At 48.3% G+C, this 22,093-nt stretch overlaps 1 protein-coding gene across 1 annotated transcript; it reads left to right on the forward strand.

Moving 5' to 3' along the window:
• The first annotated feature begins 2,177 nt into the window (after positions 1-2,177).
• On the forward strand, positions 2,178-21,531 carry TKTL1 (transketolase like 1). The gene is given in 15 exon segments (XM_049766973.1): positions 2,178-2,326; positions 7,450-7,567; positions 9,739-9,836; positions 10,630-10,821; positions 10,899-11,026; positions 12,002-12,184; positions 12,277-12,284; positions 14,764-14,928; positions 18,006-18,162; positions 18,873-19,003; positions 19,152-19,235; positions 20,333-20,429; positions 20,527-20,604; positions 20,607-20,636; positions 21,211-21,531. Coding segments are annotated over 15 exon segments (1,794 nt in total). The 3' UTR covers positions 21,387-21,531.
• Positions 21,532-22,093: the final 562 nt, after the last annotated feature.

Here is a 22,093-nt window from a genome sequence, read left to right on the forward strand (position 1 = left end):
CCTAGACCCCTTCTCCTGGGCAAAGGGAGCCATGAAGATGACTCAAGGGCACAGTCTTTGCATGGAAGAGCATCAAGTTCAATCCCCATCCCCCAACACCACTGAAAGTGATACCAGCACTGAGCTGGGACTAGCCCAAACAACAACAAAAACAACAACAACAACAACAACAAAAAGCAGTTAAGGCAGGGGTCTCACTTGGCCCCGGGCCATTTGCTGCCCTCCATACAACATTTTGTGGCCCTCGGCTGGCCTTCAAATATTGTAGTATTCGCGATTATTCAGTTACCGAATAATAGCAATAAAAATCGCATTAGTAAGAAAAAATCGCATTAAACATTCACATACACCGAGCAGTTTCGTTCGAGGTATGCAAATGTTTAATGCGATTTTTGCGATTTTTTTCTTACTAATGCTATTTTTTATTGCGAATATTCAGTAAGCGAAATCCCTTATGCGGACCTGCCTCACCCCGACTTTGCCTCCTGCGGCCCCCAGGTAAATTGAGTTTGAGACCCCTGAGTTAAGGGTAAGATAGATAATTTACCAGAATAAGCACAAAAAGCAATCAGGGCCTGAAGAGATAGCACAGTGGTGTTTGCCTTGCAAGCAGCCAATCCAGGACCTAAGGTGGTTGGTTCGAATCGTGGCGTTCCATATGGTCCCCTGTGCCTGCCAGGAGCTATTTCTGAGTAGATAGCCAGGAGTAACTCCTGAGCGCTGCAGGGTGTGACCAAAACAAAAAACAACAAAAAACAAAAAAACAAAAACAAAAAGCAATCAATACCTGCATGCAAGATGTGTAACATCAAGGAATTCAGGAAAATTTATATCAAAGCAAAGATTATATACGATTTTCTCTTACAGCAGAATGGGACATACTAGAACACATATTCTGTGAGCTGGCTTGCAAGCAGAGTTTTGATGAGCAATCAAGTAAATGGAACTGATGACAAATGTTGATCCATGTCTGAACTCAGCCAGAACCACAGAACCCAGCTACATTCAGGGATCCCAGGGCCTCTCGATAGCATAGAAATTTGGAACCCCAGTGGTGAAACTGGGGTGTAGTAGTAGGGAGATAGCACCACAGGGAGTCAACTGGTCTGGGATGCTTACCCCAAAATCAGAAAAACTGAGAATTACACTAGAGACTTGGATGCAGACACTAATGGAAGATTAATGGGAATACTTCAAGTGAGCCAACATGCATGCCAGCCTTGAGCTAACACCACTCTCAGTGGATTGGCGGCACCTCCCATGCCCACAACATACCAAGCAAGGATCAACCAGGGCTCATGTGACTTGTCTTCAGAAAGTTCCAGAAAGACAAAGGGAAGTGCAGAGGGCTATAGTGTCTCGGGTCACTAATTCTAATTTGTCTGATGAAAAAATACTTCTGTAGGCATGGCGGTGGACAGTAGCCCAAAACAATGTATCACTATAAAACATGATTTTTGGGGGCCGGAGAGAAAGCACAGCGGTAGGGTGTTTGCCTTGCACACTGCAGACCCAGGATAGACCTGTGTTCTATTCCCAGCATCCCATATGGTCCCCTGTGCCTGCCAGGAGCGAATTCTGAGCGCAGAGCCAGAAATAACCCCTGAGCACTGCCAGGTGTGGCCCAAAGAGCAAAAGAAAAAGATTTTTGGTAGAGCGTGATAAAGTGATAAAGTCGTAAACTTCTCCTTGGATCTACTTTAAAGCATGAAACTTATTGTGCTACATTATCCGCATAAGGCCAGCTCCATGTCCATAGGCCCAGAACTTTTTTCTCTCTAAACAGAAGACATGGACATGATCAGAAGAACAATTCTTTGGCATAATTGTGTTGAATGTGAGAATCTGAGAACAGTGGTTTGAGACCTTTTGCTATGTAGCAATGTGGGATGTTCCAAATCCCAGGCTTTCTAACAGAGCATGCAGAAGAATCCACAGAAGGAGCCGCAGAAAGAGCCACGGAAGGACACACCGAAGGAGCCACCGAACACCAAAGGAGCCCCAGAAGGAACCACCGAAAACTGAAGGAGCCACGCAGAGGGAATCCATAGCCATGCGTTGGGAATCTACAGCCCATGGAGGGATTCCATTAACCACGCAGAGGGATCCACAGGACAGTTTGCACGGAAAAGCACGTTGGAGAACTCTTTAAATTCAGTTACTCCGTGGACATCAACATGGATGACAAGATGGCAGCCATGGAAGAAATTGAGGCCATAATGGTTGACGAATCCAAACCTGACTCAATGATCCTTCAGGTGCTGCAGGACCTGGCCAACCACTTGCACATCCGATCCATCCAGGACACATGTGCCTTGAGCTATGGGTAAGGCAACCATTGACCCCATCGAAGGCAACTGGACTGAGGGAGGGTGAAGTGAGGCCCCACTAGCCCATGTCTGCTGGGGGCTTGCCCCATAGGGTTGTCTGCTCCTGGCCCAATACCTCGACCCTTCCTCCCCACACTGGCCTCTTGATATTCCATGGGTTGGCCCAAGGGAATCCCAGACCTCTCAGAGTACGAGTGGGCAGACGCCATCATGGGGCAGAGCTTCGAGGCATAGCGTTTGGACAAAATGGCACACTCTGGGGGATTGGGGCATTGGGGGAAAAGCCGCAAGAGGATCGTGGGACAAAATGGAATGTTCTGGGGGATAGAGGCATGGGGGTAGAGAGTAGGGGGGGGAATGGCATGTCCTGGGGAATACGGATGTTGGGGGAAAGCCTCGAGGGTCCTGGGGGTATCATGGGGACAATGTGGGCATGTTAGGGGGTCATCAGAGCTGAGAGGTTAGCGGGGGAGTGTTGCGACAAAATATAGTGTTCTGGGGGATCCAGGCACGAGGCAGAGTCACGGGGTGGAAGCGTGGTGACAAAATGGCATGTCCTGGGGAATCTGGGTATTGGGACAGAGCCGCAAGGGTCGCGGGGGAATTGAGGGGGGAAATGGCATGTCTTGGGGGTTCTGACATGGGGCAAATTCACGGAGGAGCATGGGAACAAAATGCCCTGGAGGATCCAGAGATCAAAGCAAAATCTAAAGGGTCACGAGGGGGTCATGGAGGCAAAATGGAGTGTCCTAGAGAACCAGACATGGAGGCAGATACTCAAAAGTCGAAGGGGGAGCTTGGGGACAAAATTGCACATCCTGGGCCGGAGAGATAGCATGGAGGTAGGGCATTTGCCTTGCATTTAGAAGGACGACGGTTCAAATCCATATGGTCCCCCGAGCTTGCCAGGGGCGATTTCTGAGCGTACAGCCAGTAGTAACCTCTGAGTGCTGCCGGGTGTGACCCCCCTCCAAAAAAAAGGCACATCTTGGGGATCAGGGCATCCAGAAAGAGCCTAGAATGATGCAGGAGGAGTGTACAGACAAAATGGCAGTCTGGGGCCCGGAGAGATAGCACAGCGGCATTTGCCTTGCAAACAGCCGATCCAGGACCAAAGGTGGTTGGTTCAAATCCCGGTGTCCCATATGGTCCCCCGTGCCTGCCAGGAGCTATTTCTGAGCAGACAGCCAGGAGTAACCCCTGAGCACTGCTGGGTGTGGCCCAAAAAAAAATGGCAGTCTGGAGGATCAGCGTGTAGGGGCAGAGCCTCAAGACTTTAAGAGGAAGTGTGAGGACAAAACGGCGAGTCCTAAAGGGTCAGACCCCTTAGGGGGCCGTGGAAGGGGTTGGGTATAGGGGCAGAGCCATGGAGGTCACAAGGGACCTAAAGCACCAGCCTGGGTAGATCGTTGATGGAGCGAATTTGTAGGCAGATCACGTGGGAGAGCTGATGCATGGGCAAAACCAAGGACTTATCTGGGCAGAGAGGGGGCGTGAGAAAAAGAAGACTACTGCTTTGAAGGTCATGAAGGAAGAAGGTGGGAATAGCCGCCGTGGAAACAAGAGTGGCACAAACTGGTGATCACTGGGAGCTCAGAAGAAGTTTCTAATGGTCTGGGCAGGAGGCTTGGGGTACAGCCAGAGTTGCAGTAGGGAGAGAATTATGAGTGGTGCAGGCAGGGGGCCACAAGGGGAAGAGAGAAGTGAGTGGTGTGGGCAGATTGCGTGTTCAGGTACATAAAGTGGGTGTGAGCATAGACCCAGAAAGGAACTGCAATCAACCAAGTAAAATAATGTTTGCATGCCAGAACCAACAATAAATAAAAGCCCCAAACTGACTCAGTAACCAAAGTAGGGCCTTGGCTTTCCATCTAAGAGGGGCCTCCAGCAGGGGTGTTTGCAAATTATCATGACTGAGGGTGGTGTGCACTGTTGGGTGGTCCCAGTACCCCTCTGGGATCTGTTATCTATACAGAAAAGACTGTATGCAGTCTCTATCTTGAGGAGACTTTCTTGGTAGGTTTGGAGTGGAGGGCTTTAGGGTTACAACTGGTGGTGCCAAGAGGTTTTTTCAGGGATGGAATTGGTGTCAGCAATGCCTTATTTTATAGACTATCCCTAACTTCTTAGTTGTTGGATTGGGGTGGGCAAACCCACATTGGATGGCGTATTTTCCGACGAATTAGAGCCTCTGGGGTGCAAAGGAGGTGTACTAGCCTTTGGGAGATTAGGCTGTATTGATTGTCTCCAAATGACCATGTACATTTATTCCCCATTTCTTATTTTCATGCTGCCTTTCAGGAGTGTTAAGGACTTAAATGCTTGCTGAGATTCACCAGTAACACTGTCAGGTTCAGGCTTGTTTTTGTCTAGGACATTTTTAACTATGTGTATCTTAGATATGGATTAGTTCATATTTTGTTTCTTCATGACAAAGTCATCTTGGATTTCCTGTTTCTAGAAATTTCTTCTAGATTACCAGTTGGCATTCAATCGTATATGTGTTGCATAGTTTGCAATAGTCGGTAGTACTGCCCCCACTGTGTCCCTAGTCTCATTTTTTTGCTTTGATCTTTATTTCTGTGGAGTTTGGGTTTAAATATTTTACTTTTTAGTGTGTTTTTAGTGTATTTCACTCCTGGAAAGGCATAGAGAACCAGATATAGTGCCGGCAATAGATCTTAGGCCACCAGCGTGCATCAGCTGCTTGCCCTGCTCTGCTCTCTCCAGCTTTATGGTTTCCTCTTTGAGTCACTTGTTACTTAAAAAATTTGTTTACTTCCACTGATTTGTATATGTTCTCCTTTTTTTCTTATGTTATTCTAACTTCATTCTGTCTGATCAGGTAAAATACCTTGCATCTTCTAATTTTTTGTACCCCATCCTGGGCTATGTCAGTAAAAGTTCAGGGCTGTAGATATGATACTTGTTCAATTCCAATTATTATTTCAGGGTCTCTACTTACAAGACAAGTGAGTGCTTTTAAGTTTTCTTTTACATTGTGAAACTTGAAAGGCATTTACTACATGGGGGCTGGTTAATTTGGGTTTTTTTTAGTTGATTTTTGGTTTTGTTTGACTTTTGGGCCACACCATCAGTGCTTAAGGTTTACTTTTGGCTCTGCACTCCGGGAGCACTCTTGGCAGGGATTTGGGTATTATATGTAAACCAGGAATCAAACCCCAGATAGATACTTGGAAGACAAGTGCCTACCTGCTGCACTATCTCTCTGGCCTCCAGATACTCAGAATTTGGTCCAAAAGTCTTATTCTGAGAATTAGGACTGGACTCTAGGCAGATGATGTTCCATCCTACCCTGGCCCCCACACATACTGACTGGCTGCTCTCCCATGCAGTATTCAGAATTCAACAAAGGTCTTGAATAAACCGCACCATGAGGAATTTGTCTCACAATTCATTTTCCAAAGCATGATCCTGTTCTTCCTTTTATCAAAAATATATGCTTATTTTTCAAGTTTAAGACCTGGATGGTAGTGCTATATAAGTTTATGGTATGCAGATAGTGATTTGAGTTAGTATATGAAGCATTACAATAGGTTCAGTTAGAACCTACAATCTCATAGAGATTTTGCAATGGAGTTTTTCTCATGGTGATGACTTTATTGGTTTGGGGAACACACCTGGCAATGTTCAGAGCTTACTCCTGGCTCTGTACTAGGGAATTACTCATGGCGATACTCAGGGGACTATTGGGGTGCTGATGATCAAATCTGGTTTGGTTGCATGCAAGCCAAGCACCTTACCTGCAATACTAATACTCTGGCCCTAACATTGAGTAACTTCTTACATACCTTTTTCCATCTTGTTTGTTTTATTCAGAATTGCTTTGCTACAACTAACAGTTATCCTGGGACCATGCAATATCTGTGGTCAAACCCAGGATTATGCATGCAAAGCCTGCTTTCTAGCCCTTTGAATCATCTCCCTGATAAGTGTTTCCTTAAACGGGCCTTTTTGGCCTTTAACTCTATGAAATCACATCAGCCTGGTGGTCTCAGGTCTTGAACTCAAGTTCTTGCACATGTAGCATGTGTTTACAGAGCTGGAGAGAGTGCAGTTGGTAAGATACTTGCCTTGAGTGTGGCCATCCTGGGTTCTATCCCTGGCACCCCATATGCCCCCCCTGAGCAACAGAAGGTGTGCCCCCAAACAGCAGAAAAGCATGTGCTTTACCACTTCACCAACTCACTCCATTTGGTTTGTGCTCCACTAGGTTTGTGTGTCTTATTCCCTTTCTATAAGATATCTCCTTTCATCCATTTCCTTTACAGTGCCTACTTGTGCCTTTGTCATGACGCTTTTGTGTTGCGTTGCTTATGCTTGAGGTGCTGTCTCCAAAATGTCATTCCTAAGACCAGGAGTATATTTCTGTTTTCTTCTAGGCAGTTAATGCTTTCCAGTCTTCCATCTCATTTGAATTAATTTTTGTGCCCAGTGAAAGATAGGGAATGGTATCTCATTTATTTTGTCTTATTGGTAGGGGACACACCTGACTGTGCCCAGGATTTATTCCTGGCTCTGTGCTCAGGGATTACTCCTGGTTGGTCTTTGGGGCCCATATTGGATGCTGGGGATCAAACCCAGGTCGACCTCATACAACACAAGGCCCTTATCTCTCTGCTATCATTTTGGCCCCTAGTCTCTTTCTTTTATGTGGAAATCTCCAATTTCTGTATCCCTCTTTATTAAAAATGCTTTGTGCTAAATTGAATGCTTGGAGGCCCTTGTCAAGTATTAGTCAACTTGACAACACATGCTGGTTTATTTTTGCCAAATGACTTGTGATTAACGATAGCCCAAGTGATTTTAAAGCAGCATAAGAACACTGATGTGCTCATGAGCCCCCAGGTGACCTTGCTCTGAGAATCCAGGTGTGCTCCTAGAAAGGGCTGAAGAATTCTGGTCCTCGAAAAGAGGCAAGTGATGTGATTACTGGGCTTTCAAATGCCCTTGCACACTGTGCACTCCATTTGCGCTCTGCTGCAGTCGTGGAGTTGCCCCCATCTGAAGAAAGAGAGTGCCAAAAGGTCATCTCCCATGATGGTCCCTGGTGAATGCCTGGCTCTGAGAGACGACAAGTGTCATGTCTTCCTTCCAGCCACCCCACATCCTGCAGCAGTGCCGCCGAGATTTTGTCTGTGCTCTTCTTCCATGTCATGAAGTACAAGCATTCAGATCCCGAGAGCCCATACAATGACCGATTCATCCTCTCCAAGGTAAGCTAGCACAGGAGCTGATCAAACCTGCAGGTTGGGCATACCTAGATCCAGGCTCCTTCTGAATCCTGTTCAAGCCGGGGCTGTCTTCCTGTGCACAACCTCTCCTTGCACTCTGACTTATCAAGACAAGAGTGGTGTCTTCTAAAAAAAAAGAGTGGTGTCTCTGGGGCTGCTAATAAGAAAGGCGGCCCCTAGGGACCAGAGTGATAGCTCAGTGGTAGGGCGTTTACCTTGCACGTGGCTGACCCAGGACAGACCTGGGTTCAATCCCCGACATCCCAAATGGTTCCCCAAGCCAGGAGCAATTTCTGAGCATCACCTGGTGTCACCAAAGAGCCCCACTCATCCCCGTTGCCATGGACACTAAGTTTCAACAAATGGAGAGATTGGGATGGGCCGAGATCTACATTAAAGCAGAGCATTTATGACAGGCATGGTGGATGTGCTAACGAAGCTTATATGGTGGACAGCATGCCCAGCCATTGTGCCCACCTGCAGTGTTAGCATAGCCAAGTCGAGGCGCAGACTCATGTTCCACCCTGCTCTCCCCTCAGTGGGGACGGTGACAGTGGAGACAGTGGGGCAAAGGCAAGCTCAGGGGCCTCATATGGCTAAAGTGTGTGCTCTCAGATGTGGCAGGCCACTTATTATGTGGACCTATCTGAGGTGCCCTGAGTCCTTTTCCCGATCTACTTGGGTTTCATTTTGGGGCCACTGCCAGCAGTGCTTAAAGACCTTGAGGTTCTGGACATGAGACTTGGGGCTCCTGCATGCAGATCATGTGTGTCAGTGCTCACAGCCAGGAAGCACGCTCAGGGCTTTCTCAATCCTTGTCTTGGTCTTTTTGTCAGAGAAAACTGGAGTGGACTTTCCATTTTTTTTTTCATGTCCATGCTGCTTGAAACACTTTTGCTTTCAGGGGGCTGCCTCTGCAGCGCCTGATCATGCTTCTCCACCTTAGGGCCCAGAGCTCATTTCAGGAGCCAGTTAGGATTTGAGGGAGGGAAAGATGAGGTTTAAGACTGCTGAGTGATGCGAAATCAAATTGGAGGAGAAATCTGGACAAGATGCCCCCCAGGAGGAGCAGAAGGCAAACGAGTGAGGAGTCTAAAACCCAGCAGTGCTGTTCATCCCCTGTAGAAGTGAGCACCCATGTCTGCTTGAATGGAGCTGATGGGGTGAAGGAGGGAAAAGCTCTAGCACTGTCAATGGCTGCCATGTCCAAGGCCACAGTGTATCTTGCTCCGGGGACATGGAAGGGGTTGAAAGAGATGAACCAGGCAGGTGGTGCCCTGGGGGAGGGGCCACGAGCTCTCTGGGCAAGGAGTGGCAGGGCTCAGAGTGGGCAGGGCTCAGTGGGCAGGATGGTGCCCGGCTTGGCTTGACTGCACTTACAGGCTTAGGTTTCTGGAGGGCACTCCCTGGTGGCCCTGATTGGAAGTGAAGGAGGAAAAGGAATAGGTAGCAGGGGGGATGGTGTGTTGCAAAAGTCTCCATTGAGTAAAGCAATGCAGTGAATTTTTGGAAACTTGGGTAAGATGGCATCGCCTCGTGGCCTCAGGGCTTCCTTGTGTCTGTAGAAGATGGAGGCCTTGCCTGATAGGATGCAGATGTACACTTCTTGCTCCTATGTGCACTTCTAAAATCTCGTGTACATGCCAGGGGCGCCCCATATCATAGGTGTTTCTGGGGGTTATTTGTTTCTTTGAGTCACAATTGATGTGCTCAGGATCATTTTCAGCAGTGTTTTGGGGTGCCAGGTATTAAACCCAGGGTCCCAACGTGGAAAGCCTTTTGAGTCAGTTCTCCAAATCCTGTTCTTCTGAATTCTGTTTAAAGAGCCCATGTTCATCATAAAATTTGACCATTGGGTGGGATAGATAATACAGAAGGTAGCTTGTTTGTCTTGCACTAAGCCAGCTGGGTTCATTCCTGGGCACCTCCCTAAGGTCTTTTGAGCTCCAACAAGAGTGGTACCTGAGTGCAGAGCCTGGTGTAAGCCCTGAATACCACTGGGTGTGGCCCCAAAACTAAACTCGAGAACTAAAAGGTTGATCCTTTGTGCAGTGTTGATCCAAGACTTGGGCCACACACGGGCTCAGCAAAGAAGAATTCCTCCAACAGTCTGGGAGGGGATGCCTGGGTTCATTGGGGCTCTTTTCTTACAGAGACTATCTCTGCTTGATATGGTGACCAAGTGGCTTGGAAAGGGTCTGGGGGCTGCCTGTGGAATGGCATACACTGGCAAGTACTTTGACAAAGCCAGGTAAGGCTTCCCTGTCATTATACCTGCCTGGGTGCTTTGGAAACACAGAAAATTCAGGTTACTGTGGCTTTGGTAGTGGAGAATCTCTTTCTGGAAACTGCTTTGGCCTCTGGTTGGATTTCAAATGTTATTGTGAGGACTTGAAGCTCCACAAGGCTAACACCCTTTCACCAGGAGCCGTTATTGGAGAGGCCTGCCCTACATAGGACATTCACAGGGTTCATTTGGGATCTGTCCACTTTGTTGGGGGTGGGTGCTTATCTTCCCACAAGGAGCCTGAGGCTGAGGCCCCCAGCTAAGCTACCTGGTGCTCCATTTCTCATCTCTGATAATTGTGTCTCTCAATCCCTGTCCTGTGGTCATGGCCCTCCCACCAGCTGAGCCTTTCTGTAGGCTCTGGATGTTTTCAGTGGCTTGGTCATTCCAAGATCTGTGTTATGCAGTGGCAAGTTCTCTGAGGATTGGTGTAAGTATCCGTGAGTTCAAACGCAGATTGCTGTGCTGGAAGTCGCTAACCCAGAAACTGTACATAAACATTGGGGTACTTTTTCTCCTCTCCTTGCTTCCTCTCCTATTCGTAGAGCCTTGAGAAATGACAGCAGCCCCTCTAGGTTCCCTTAAACTTGTGAACGAGCTGCCTTACTGAAGGGAAGCCACAGAGGAGGCTGCCTCAGTGCCTTGCTGGCTATAGTCTGAGGAGACTTGGCATTTTGTAGCTGCCTCTGTTGGTCCTGGTCTTCTCTCAGGAAGCTCCTTACTGGGGCCCTCACCTCTCTTGACTTGTTTGTGACAGCTATCGCGTGTACTGCCTCCTGGGAGATATGGAGTCCGCCAAGGGCTCTGTCTGGGAGGCTTTGGCCTTCGGGTCCTACTACAATCTGGATAATCTTGTGGCAATCTTCGATGTGAACCACCTGAGCCACAGCACTGGCATATCCTTAGAGCTTTGCATTGACACCTACCAGAAGCGCTGCGAAAACTTTGGGTAACTGTGTTCTGTGTTAGCATGCCTGGCAGTTCCCTCCTCCCTTGTCTTGTGTCCTGACTCCCTTTATATTACAGATGGAACACTTACGTGGTGGATGGCTGTGAGGTGGATGCACTGTGCGAAGTGTTCTGGCAGGCGGCTCAAGTGAAAAACAAGCCCACAGCTGTGGTTGCCAAGACCTTCAAGGGCTACGGGACCTCAAGTGAGTATGCTTGGTTGCTGGTCTCAGGAGATGGCAGCAGCTGGGTCACCAGGGACTCCACACAGGCCAGTCTACAGCAAAGGAGAACATAAAGTTTGAATGGTCATTTGTAGATCATTCATCTTTCGTGTGAACAGTTTTGTTTGTTTTGGGACCATGCTCAGCAGTGATCAGGGCTTACTTCTGGTTCTGTGCTCAGAGATGACTCCTTGTTATGCTCAGGGGACCATATACAGTGCCAGGGATTGAATTTGAGATCTGCATACAAAGGCAAACACCTGAACTCCTGTAATTCTCTCTCCAGCCCCATCAAGCATGCATAGTCCTAAAGGGGGTATTTGACCTCTGGTATCTTTGTAAGTTAGAGAGCAAAGTCATAAAGCACCTTTAGTTTAACCTCCAGTTTAGTAATGGCAGTTGAACTCTCTGCAAGTTGGTGAAATCTCAGTCGACCTGCCCCTCCCCCCAATTTCCTCTCCTGAGTTCAATTGGAATTAATTTTAACTGGTTCTGCCCCAGCTGTAGGTCTCCCACTTCTTCTAGCCATTCTCTGTCCTTATCCCCACTAAGGCTCTCTGGTCATCGCCATACCATCCTTCTTACGGGTCAGTCTCCATGGGGCTGCCATGTGGGTCTTGCCTGATCTTGCATGGATCTTTCGGGTCACCTCACCAAAACCTCACCAAAACCTTCAGTGTATTTCTAGCTTGGTTTAAGCAGAACTCCAAAACTTTGTGCCCCCTCTGGGGTCTCCATGCTTTACCCACCAATCCCCTAGTTCACCAACACCTGGGCCATTGATGTCTCCTGAACCTCTGGGCCTTTGTCCAGACTATCCTAGGCTAGTGCTCCCACTGCAGGCTCTCCAAGCCAGGGAGCTCTTGGCCAACAGCTCTTCCTCGAAATGTCTTTTGGCTTGTCTAACAGTGTTTGAGTACTATGTATGGCATAAGTCTTGAGTCTGGTGTGTTGCAGGTATTGATGCAGAAAGTTGGCATGGAAAGCCAATGCCAAAGGAGAGAGCAGATGCAATTATCAAGGTGATTGAGAGCCAGATACAAACCAACAGGCGTCTTGAGCCCAAAGCTCCTATTGAAGATTCCCCAGAAGTCAACATTTCAGATGTTGAAATGACCTCTCACCCTTTTTACACTGTTGGTAAGCAGAAAGGTGGACAGTGGGCCAAGTTTATTCCTGTTCTTCTCCTTCCTAAGTACCTTTGCTGTGCTCTGACTCCCCTGTGACTGGAGGGTGGAAGGTTGAGTAGTATGGATGATCACCTTTCCTTTACTAATACCTGGCCTCTTCACATGGATCACACATTTTTGTGGTCACAGACCATCCCACACTCAGGAGTCTGCTTTGATTGCAAAGACTGGGGCCCGACTGGATTGGTCTTGGAGAAAACTCCTGAATTGCAGAAGGAAACAAGCCAATTTGCCAAAGACCAGTCTTACAAGAAGGAAACAAATCAGTCATTTCTGTTTTTTATGAACACATTTATATCCTGCATTCTGGCATATGACAATAAACACAAAAATAGGTGCATGCCTTGTGTGCGCTAACCTAGGATGGACCACAGTTTATCCCCCGGCGTCACATATGGTCCCCCAAGCTAGGAGCGATTTCTAAGCTCATAGCCAGGAGTAACCCCTGAGCATCACTGGGTGTGCCTCCCAAAAAAGAAAAAAATTAAAATAGCAAAGGAGCAAATAATGTATTTTTTAGGGAAAATTAGTTAGGTCAGAGATGTAGTACAGGGGATAATATGCTTGCCTCATGCCTGTCCACATGGTCCCCGGAGCCCCACCAGGAGTGATCCCTGAACACAGCCAGATGCGAGCCAAAGCAGAAGGGAAACCACTTATTATAAATTCATTAGTTAGGGGCCAGCGCGATGGCGTAGTGGTAGGGCATTTGCCTTGCACGTGGCTAACCTAGGACGGACCGCGGTTCAATCCTCTAGCGTCCCATATGGTCCCCAAGCCAGGAGAGATTTCTGAGCACATGGCCAGAGTAACCCCTGAATGTCACTGGGTATAGCCCAAAATCTCAAATAAATAAATGCATTAGTTATTAGAAGAGAGAAGCACAGTTGAAGAGAATATTCCTAGAGTCTGAGAATTCTGGGTAAAATTTGAAGCTCTATAACATCGAAAGCCCAAAGATGGAACTTTTATTTATTTATTTATTATTTATTTTTGATACCGAAATCCAGGATGGACCTTTTTTAAGGAATTAATAAAATACCATTATTGACTTTAAAAACAAGACAAACTTGGTAGATTAACAACCATAGAAAAAAGAGAATAACCCAGAGTGAGGCCTCCAAGCACCAACTATCTTCATCAAAATACAGTTTTTTTAATATTCAAGAAATGGATTAGGGGCTAGAGAGAAAGAATAAGAATTAAGGTGCTTGCCTTGTGGCTGACCTGACTTCGGCCTTGGCACAATATATGATCCTTTGAGGACTGCCTGCTATAGCCCAGAACCCCCCCCCAAAAAAAAAGAATAGGTTAATCTAGACTGTTTCAAATCTTCCCAAATATGGAGATAAACAAAAGCATCATTCCAGTTCATTCGTGAATTCCAAACGAGAACCAGGCTAACAAAAAAACCAGATCTGACTAAGTTCTCTAGGAACATTACCGTACAAGTTCTGAGAAAACAGTGACTGATCTCAGAACCACAAGTACATTCACAAGCTGCTCTCATCAGTGAAGTACAGACTAGTAATACAAGGCAGGGTGAGGAGTAGCATTTTCCTACACATGAAACGAAAGCATTTAGAAAATTCAGCACTCCTACTTTTTCAAACCTCAGTACAAAAAATGGGCTTGGTGAGATACAAAGATCTAGAGAGAGGATGCTTCAAAATGTAATGCCCTAAACCTCAAGGCTAAGTTGCATCTGCTGAGTCTATCCCACCTAGGAAGTGCTGAGGAAATTAAAGCTGTGAGCTGGCTTGAAGAAGGCAGTGGCAGAGCAGCTCTGGAAATGCAGAGCCACAAGAATCAGCCAAAGTGGTTAGAAATAAGAGTTTGCAGAGAGAGTTAGCTTGGAGAAAGACTAACTACCAGTTTTAATTCTGTTTTTCTATTGACAGAATGGAAAGCTGTCCTTTCTTATAATAGTAATAAAGTGAAAATAATTACTCAGACTGTGCAGGATCTTTATAAAGCTATTTCTAAAATTCAGTCCAGCACTTGTCTTGCATGTGTGATGCTCTGGGTTTCCTCCCCAGTCCTGAAAAATGTAGTTGTAGAGGCCGGAGAGATAGCACAGCGGTAGGGCATTTGCCTTGCACACAGCTGACCCAGGACGATCGGTGGTTTGAATCCCAACATCCCATATGTCCCCAGTACCTGCCAGGAGTGATTTCTGAGCGCAGAGCCAGGAGTGATTTCTGAGTGCAGAACCAGGAGTAAGTAACCCCTGAGCACCGCTGGGTATGACGCCCCAAAAGTGTAGTTATACATTGTAATGTTTGAAGTGAAATTGACTTTCACAGTGTAAAAGTCCCAGAGGTGTTTGCATTTTGGACATTTGAAAAAGTTTGATCAGAGGAACAGGGCAGAGCTCAATTGAGCCCCATTTACCAAATACAGATTTGAGACTAGCAGTCTGTTTAATGGCCCTGTGGAAAGGTAAGGAGTCACACTGGCTTTCTGCATACAGCGAGTGGGTCTGAATTGTTCCAGTGCCCCTTCTGAACAGCGTCCTGCCTTCTACAGGTATCTACTCGAAAGGCTTTCGGGCTCACTCTGGCTAAACTGGGTCACATCAATGACCGTGTTGTTGTACTAAATGGTGACAGCAAGAACTCCACCTTCTCAGAGCTCTTCAAAAATGAGCACCAGGAGTGCTTCATTGATTGTTCCATTGCCGAGCAGAGCATGGTAGGTGTGGGGCTGGAGTAATAGCACAGTATTAGGGTGTTTACCTTGCACACAGTTAATCCAGGATGGACCCAGGTTCGATCCCCAGCATCCCACATGGTGGTCCCCCGAGCCAGCCAGGAACGATTTCTGAATGCAGAGCGAGGAGTAACCCCTGAACACCACCAAGTGTGGCCCAAACCCCCCAAAACAAAAAAACATGGTAGGTGTATTGTGGGCTCATGGGCATTGGTAGCCTGCCCCTCATTTCCTTTCATGCCAAAAGCCAGGTGCAGGAGCCAGAGAGCCTGAATGCAGGGATGCAGGGAGAAAGCGATGTGAAAGGCTGCTTCTGAAGCAGCTGCCTGGCCCCTCTCGGGGGAGACTTAAGACAGCAGGCTGCAGATTCAGGCAGAAGCATCCCAATCCCACTGGTATCTCTGCGTGGTCCTCTTGGTTCTGCTCAGCACCCAGCCCCTTCTGCCAGCTGAGAGTCCAGTAGTTTGAAAGCTGCAGGGATGGTGCTTTCTGACCACTCCATGAGACTGTGGCCCACAGAGCTCTGGGAGTGGGGCTGGGATCAGTCCTGTGCACACATCTCTGAGAACTCATCCATCAGGTCAGGTGGCCTTTGTTCACTACCTGAGCTCAACTAGCACAGACAGAACTCCTCACTCTTTCAGACATAGGGTACCAGAGCTTCCGGCCCTAGAGTAGACTCATTTGAAACAAGGAGAGCTTTGGTCAGTTCTTTTTGTTTTGTTTTGTTTTTTTGGGCCACACCCAGTGGTGCTCAGGGGTTACTCCTGGCTGTCTGCTCAGAAATAGCTCCTGACAGGCACGGGGGACCATATGGGACACCGGGATTTGAACCAACCACCTTTGGTCCTGGATCGGCTGCTTGCAAGGCAAACGCCGCTGTGCTATCTCTCCGGGCCCTGGTCAGTTCTTTAGACTCAGTTCCAGGGCAGCCACAGTCAACTGGCCATGGACTTGTGCCCAGTCAGAACTGATCAGTAGAGCAGGGCATCCCCACCATGAGGGGACTGTTGCCCCATGGGCTCACTGAACGATATCCTTTCCCAACTTTGTTTTCTGATCTCAGCTTCCCTCAAACCACTCCTCCTCAGTGCCTGTGGTCAGCACCCCCAGGGCTCTAGCTTCCTGGTGCGTGGGTCCCAAGATTGGCTGGGGCTGTGGTGGGAGTGCAGTTAGGGCAGGCAAAAGAGGTACCACTGCAGTTGAGGTAGGAGTGGCAGAGAATGGGGAGGGATGCCTGTTAAGAGTAGTGGCACAGACAACTTTGGAGCACATGGCTCTTCAGGTCCCTCACACTCTGGACTGGGGTCAAGGCAGGAAGATAGCTTGGCATGAGGGTGGGGCTAAAGTCCCTGGGTGCAGTGTGCTTCTGCTTGACAAGAATAGAGAGGAGTTGAGCATCCACCCAAGAGTACTGCTGGGCCCTATGGTGTGGGTAAAGCTCCCAGAGGACAGGTTGGATAGGTTGGACAGAATGACAGGCCTGTTGAATCATTTCTCTTGATGTGTTTGCTCTCACCATGCACTGGAGGTTGTAGAGCTTTCCTGGTTGGGTTGGGGTTGAGCCCTGCTCTCATGCTTGTGAAGCATCTACCATTGAGCCACATCCCCAACTTGTCATTATTATTCTGAGCTCTGAATTCTGCCCCTATTTATTTGGTTTTACTCCTCTTTTCCTGCCTTGTTTTAAGTTAGGATCTGGATTTTTAATCAGTTCACATACTCTGATCATATGATTATATAAAGATGCCACTCTTTAATTTTAAGAAATTCTATCCCCTTTTCTACCTGGGTTCTTATTTCCTCAACATATATTATGCACGAAAGCCTTTTATTGACCCTGCAATAAAAACACACCAGTATTGATAGTTTTAAAATGTATTCTGACTCCATTTACCTGTGAACATTGCATTTTGCTTCTGGATAGAGATTTGGTTCTAGTTACTTTTTTGGAGGGGTTTGGGGGCTACACCCAAAAGTGCTCAGGGTTGATTACTGGTTCTGTGCTCAGGAATCACTCCTGGTGGGACTTGAGACTCCCTTGTGGGGTGCCAACGATCGAACCCAGGTTGACCTTGTATAAGGCAAGTGCCCTCCCTGCTGCACTGTCTTAGCCCCATGGTTCGAGCCATGAACTGTTTGTTCATGAAAGCTCACAGCTCGGTAAGCCAAGAATGAGAAGCAGGCCCATTCTTTGTCACTGACGTCAGTGCTCGGAAACTTGTTCACATCCATGAGTAGATGGGAAAGGAAGGAGTTTTGCTGTAGGGATGTCATTCAATTCTTAAAATTCCTTCCTACTTACAAGGAGCAGTCATGTGACAGTCTCTTTTTAGCTTGTTTAGGAATGTGTCCCTGGAAAAGTTAAGTTCACTGAGTTCTCGCCATTTTTACAAAGCAAGCCTAGAAAAACACCTGGCTAAGAATGTGCTTCCCTTTCTGTGATGATGCCAAAGTGTCTTGGGGCTTTTATTGCCAGAATGGGGCCCTCTGTCCAGTGGCTGCTGGAAGGGTTGGAGGAGACACCTCTCTTCCCTAAGACGGATGAAGATTTCAGGAAGCCTGCTTGTCTTGAGTGGAGGCAATGTCTTAGTGCAGATCCCAAATCCCAGCTCAAGCCAGCTCCAGCAGCCCTAATTATGACCCAGCATGGTGCAAGGACATCCCAGCCAGGTCAGATAAGGAGGAAGAGCCTGATGCCCACTGTGGCTGCATGGCTATCTCAGATGAAGACCTGGTGTTCTTCCACTGGTCAGGTGGTAAGCCAGAAGCACAGCCTTTGGCAGGAGGACCAGGACGGACTTGGTGTCAGAATAGCCCAAGAGCAGGAGGGCACTGCTCCATCTGTAGTGTCCAGGCAAGGTTGAGTGCCAGCCATTCAGCAGGAAGAGTTCTACTTTCTGGGCAGTAGCTTCTGTGCATTATAGGCTTGCTTGGTTGAGGCCCAGGAATGTAAGGCAGGAAGGGTATGGAAGGGGTCCTTTGGGGAACCACATGATCTGCCCTGAAGGAAGATGAAACCATGACCCGAGAGTGTTCTCATTCCTTCTCCATTGCAGGTGAGCGTGGCTCTGGGCTGTGCCACACGTGGTAGAACCATTGCCTTTGCCTGCTCCTTCTCTGCCTTTATGACCCATGCATTTGATCAAGTCTGCACGGGGGCCATCTGCAACTCTGATGTCAACATCATGGGCTCTCACTTAGGAGTGTCCGGGGGTATGCTGCCACTCCCTTTCTTTCACCAGGATAGAATGTCAGAGCACTTGACTAGAATGTGAGGCTGGGTTGAGCTCAAGTGGTAGATTGAACCCCGAACCGAGCTCAAGTGGTAGATTGAACCCCGAACCTGAAGATCAGGTTTACAAGAGTAAATCAAGTGTTCTGGGGAACCTGATGGAAACAGAGTTTTAGGGTCTGACAGATCAGAGAGCTTGGCACCTGACATGGGCAGAGCATTCAATGCAGAGCACACAGAGAGCTCCAGGTCTGCTCCTTGGAGTGGCCTCTGGCTTAGTCGTTGGACCCAGACCAGATGAGGGTGGGGCATGGTATGTCCCTTTTTAGAGAGCAGCTAGGCTTCTCTGTGCCTGTGAAGTTCACACTCTGAAACAGGTTTAGGCTTTCTTACTAAGAACAGCACCCCCAGGGGCCCCAAGGGGACTACTTGGAAGAAAACTCTGAGAAGCAACTAGGACTCATAGGAAATGGACCCAGTGTCTGCTAGGTCAAGCAGGCAGGGCACGTGCAGCCCACTGTCCACCTGTGCAAGGAAGAGAGCTACCAGTTGGTCCAGAGTGCAGGACTAGTGTGTGTTTGCAAGAATGCAGGAGTGAAGGAAGGATTGGCATATGGGGTTGGTGAGACAGGTTAGAGAGGACTCTGTGTGGGGGCATATGTCTTGTTTGAGTGTGACTTTGCTTCTTCAGGGGAAGATGGTCCCTCCCAAATGGCGCTGGAGGACCTGGCCATATTCCGGAACATTCCTAACTGCACTACCTTTTACCCGAGCGATGCTGTCTCTACTGAGTATGCCGTGTTCCTGGCAGCCATTACCAAGGTACATTTAGGGGCATTGCTTGCTGCACTTGCCCTGAGATTGGGTTCTGCAGGTTCAGGAAAGGCACTCAGCCTGGCAAGTGCCTCTCTCCTCTGTGGAGGGAGCAACCTGAGCGCTCTCACTTTCTGACACCCTGCTTGTGCCCTAGGGGATCTGCTACATCTGAATCAGCCGCCCTGATATGGATGTCATCTACAATCCGCAGGAGAACTTCAAAGTTGGGCAGGCCAAGGTGAGGCTCCCTGTTCGTCTGTGTGACTGGGCTTCTGCCAGGACAGCTATCTGGCTCTCATAGGGCAGCAGCTGGGACATGGCTTGGTCCTTTCCCAGCAGAGTTTTCCTGAGAAGTAACTTGCAGGACCTTGAGTTTTGTGGCTGAAACAACACAGCTTCAATTTGACTAAACAAAATCCTGGAAATGGCAGGTCAGCATCTAGAGTCTAAGGTTTGCCTTGACTGTAACAAACCCTAGTTAGAGCCCCAACTCCATATGCTCCCTTCACAGAGATTACATGTAAACTAACTTCCCTAACCTCCCCAGCCCAAGTTAGTCTCCTCCGTGAGAGTGCCCTGTACAGGATAGGTCTGGGCCCTGCTCTTGTCTCTGCTGTCTTAAGTTGCCTGAAGCAACTGCTGTGTTGTGCTGTGAAGTGAGAGTCTACCTGGCTAGACCTCAGGCTCCCAGGTGCCCAGAGCAGCCTCAGGACCACCTCTCAAGCAGTCAAGTTTCAGACTTAGTTGTCCCCTGCACTTCCCTAGCTCCACACAGGGCCTGTGTTGTGAGGAGGGACAAAGTCATGCAATTGGCCCTATTCTAATAATCAAGAGTGTGGAGAATTTGAGGGCTGGCTTTCTGAAAGTCCCTAAAAACTTATGTTTCCACACTGATCAGAGGGCCTATAGCCTTGCTACTTTTCTTTTCTATAGCAATGGTTCCTTTTTTTCTTTAATCTGGGGGAACCTCTCCTAGTGCTGCCCAGCAGTGCTAAGGGCACCCAGGTCACCACAGCAGGACTGAGGGACCTTGCACCCAGCCCAGAGTGGTTCAAATGCCAGTAAAAAGCCCCCACCAGAAGTTGGCATTCTTTGTTGAGAGGTTTGGCCCCTGAGCCAGGGCTTGGTCACTGGAGCAGTGCCCCTGGTGTAAATCATGAGAAATGGTTGGGATTTGTAAAATAACTGTGAAATGGGGCTTATCCGGAAAGACTGTCCTTCTGATAGTGAACTCAGAAAGGGGAATGGTGACAAGCAATGTCACAAAATACCTTCCTCTCTGAGATGATGGTCATGGGACTGACCAGGCACTTGTGCTTTGTGGAAACCTGCCAGGTCGTGCGCCATAGTAAGGAGGACAAAGTCACTGTTATTGGAGCTGGAGTGACCCTTCACGAAGCCTTGGTGGCTGCTGACATCCTCCATAAAAAAGGTCAGTGGGAGTGGCTGAGGCTCATGCTTGGGATACCTCCAAGTTTTTTGCTACTGTTGGCTTCATCTTCTTTACTGGTGTGTGGACTATTGTGTAGGGATTTTTATCCGTGTCATCACTGTGAAGCCCCTGGATACCATGTCAGTCATCACCAATGCCAGGGCCACCGGTGCCAGGTCATCACTGTGGAGGACCACCACTTTGAAGGTAAAGCCCAACATGTCCCCAGCCATGCTGACATCCCACAACACATGCTATACAGCCCACATCTTCCCTTCTGTGGGCACACTGATGGAAGGCTCAGTAAACGTATCACAATGTCCTTGCCTTTTGTGTGGTTGATATTTGGATTGATATCCCCAAAGGTGGATCTGTACAAAGAATCCAGAGAAAATGCAAAAGAGCAGGTTGACAGGGAGCAATGGCATTGTAGGGAACAACGTGCTTGTCCAGAAAGTTCCCCACAGTGCCTGCAGTCTAGGCCAGTCTCACTGGGAAGGCTGCACATCTCAGGCCTCGGGCCCATTAGGGAGATTCATGGGTGGATGGGAATGGATCACCTGGGTCTGAGAGCTATGACACTGGTGCACCACATACCCTACCCTATTTGGGGGGACCAGTGGCAAGCCCTGGCTATAGATAGGGGGGCCATTTGAAGACCACCAATTTTCCAGTGGTCATTTTCGCATTCACATGAGTGAGTGAGGGATAAGAACATTTTTCCTGGGACTCCAAGGCCAACCGGCTACTCAAAGGTCCAAGCTGTTTTCTGCATCCCCAGGTGGCATTGGAGAGGCTGTGTCTTCGGCCATCTGCATGGAGCCTGACATCATCATCCATCAGATGGCAGTGTTTGGGGTGCCCCAGAGTAGAAGGGAGAGTGAGCTGCTAGACAAGTACGGAAACAGCGCCAAGTATATTGTCAAAGCTGTGGAGCATCTTCTGAAGCTCCAGTGAAGCAGGCTGCCTTCTGACCTTCAAACCTATGTTGTTGATCTTCATTGTTCTCATAGAAAATCAATTTTGTTCCCTTCCTATTCCTGTTAGCCACATCTCTGGAGATGGGCTTCATTATCCCTGTTGGGCTACAATGTTGGGCGTAACATCTTTTTTTTTTTTTTGGTCACACCCGGCAGTGCTCAGGGGTTACTCCTGGCTGTCTGCTCAGAAATAGCTCCTGGCAGGCACGGGGGACCATGTGGGACACTGGGATTCGAACCAACCACCTTTGGTCCTGGATCGGCTGCTTACAAGGCAAACGCCGCTGTGCTATCTCTCCGGGCCCTGGGCATAACATCTTAAATAATACCAGAGTGAGATTTGAGCTCACTGGGCTGTGCTTGGGAAGAGTTTGGTAAATGCGCTTCTGCACGTAAAAGCCACGTACATGGAATTAGGGCCCACAGAGGCTGGGCAATGTGGCTCCCTGTTCCAACACTCCCACTACCCTCCTACCTGCAGATTCCCAGGTGTCATGTCACCACACTGGCTTGTCTCTGGTGGTCACTTGCATCTTCCCTCTGCAGTCTGGCTGGGCAGCAGCAGGGTATTCTGAGCATTCAGTCACTAGCCTATAGAGAGATGTGCTGTTCAAGCCCCCCTCCACACTATCACAGGCTTCTACAGCATGTCCTTTGCCCAGTGAGCGACACTATTAATGCTCG

Source organism: Suncus etruscus, chromosome X, assembly GCF_024139225.1.
Source record: "Suncus etruscus isolate mSunEtr1 chromosome X, mSunEtr1.pri.cur, whole genome shotgun sequence".
Taxonomy (NCBI): domain Eukaryota; kingdom Metazoa; phylum Chordata; class Mammalia; order Eulipotyphla; family Soricidae; genus Suncus; species Suncus etruscus.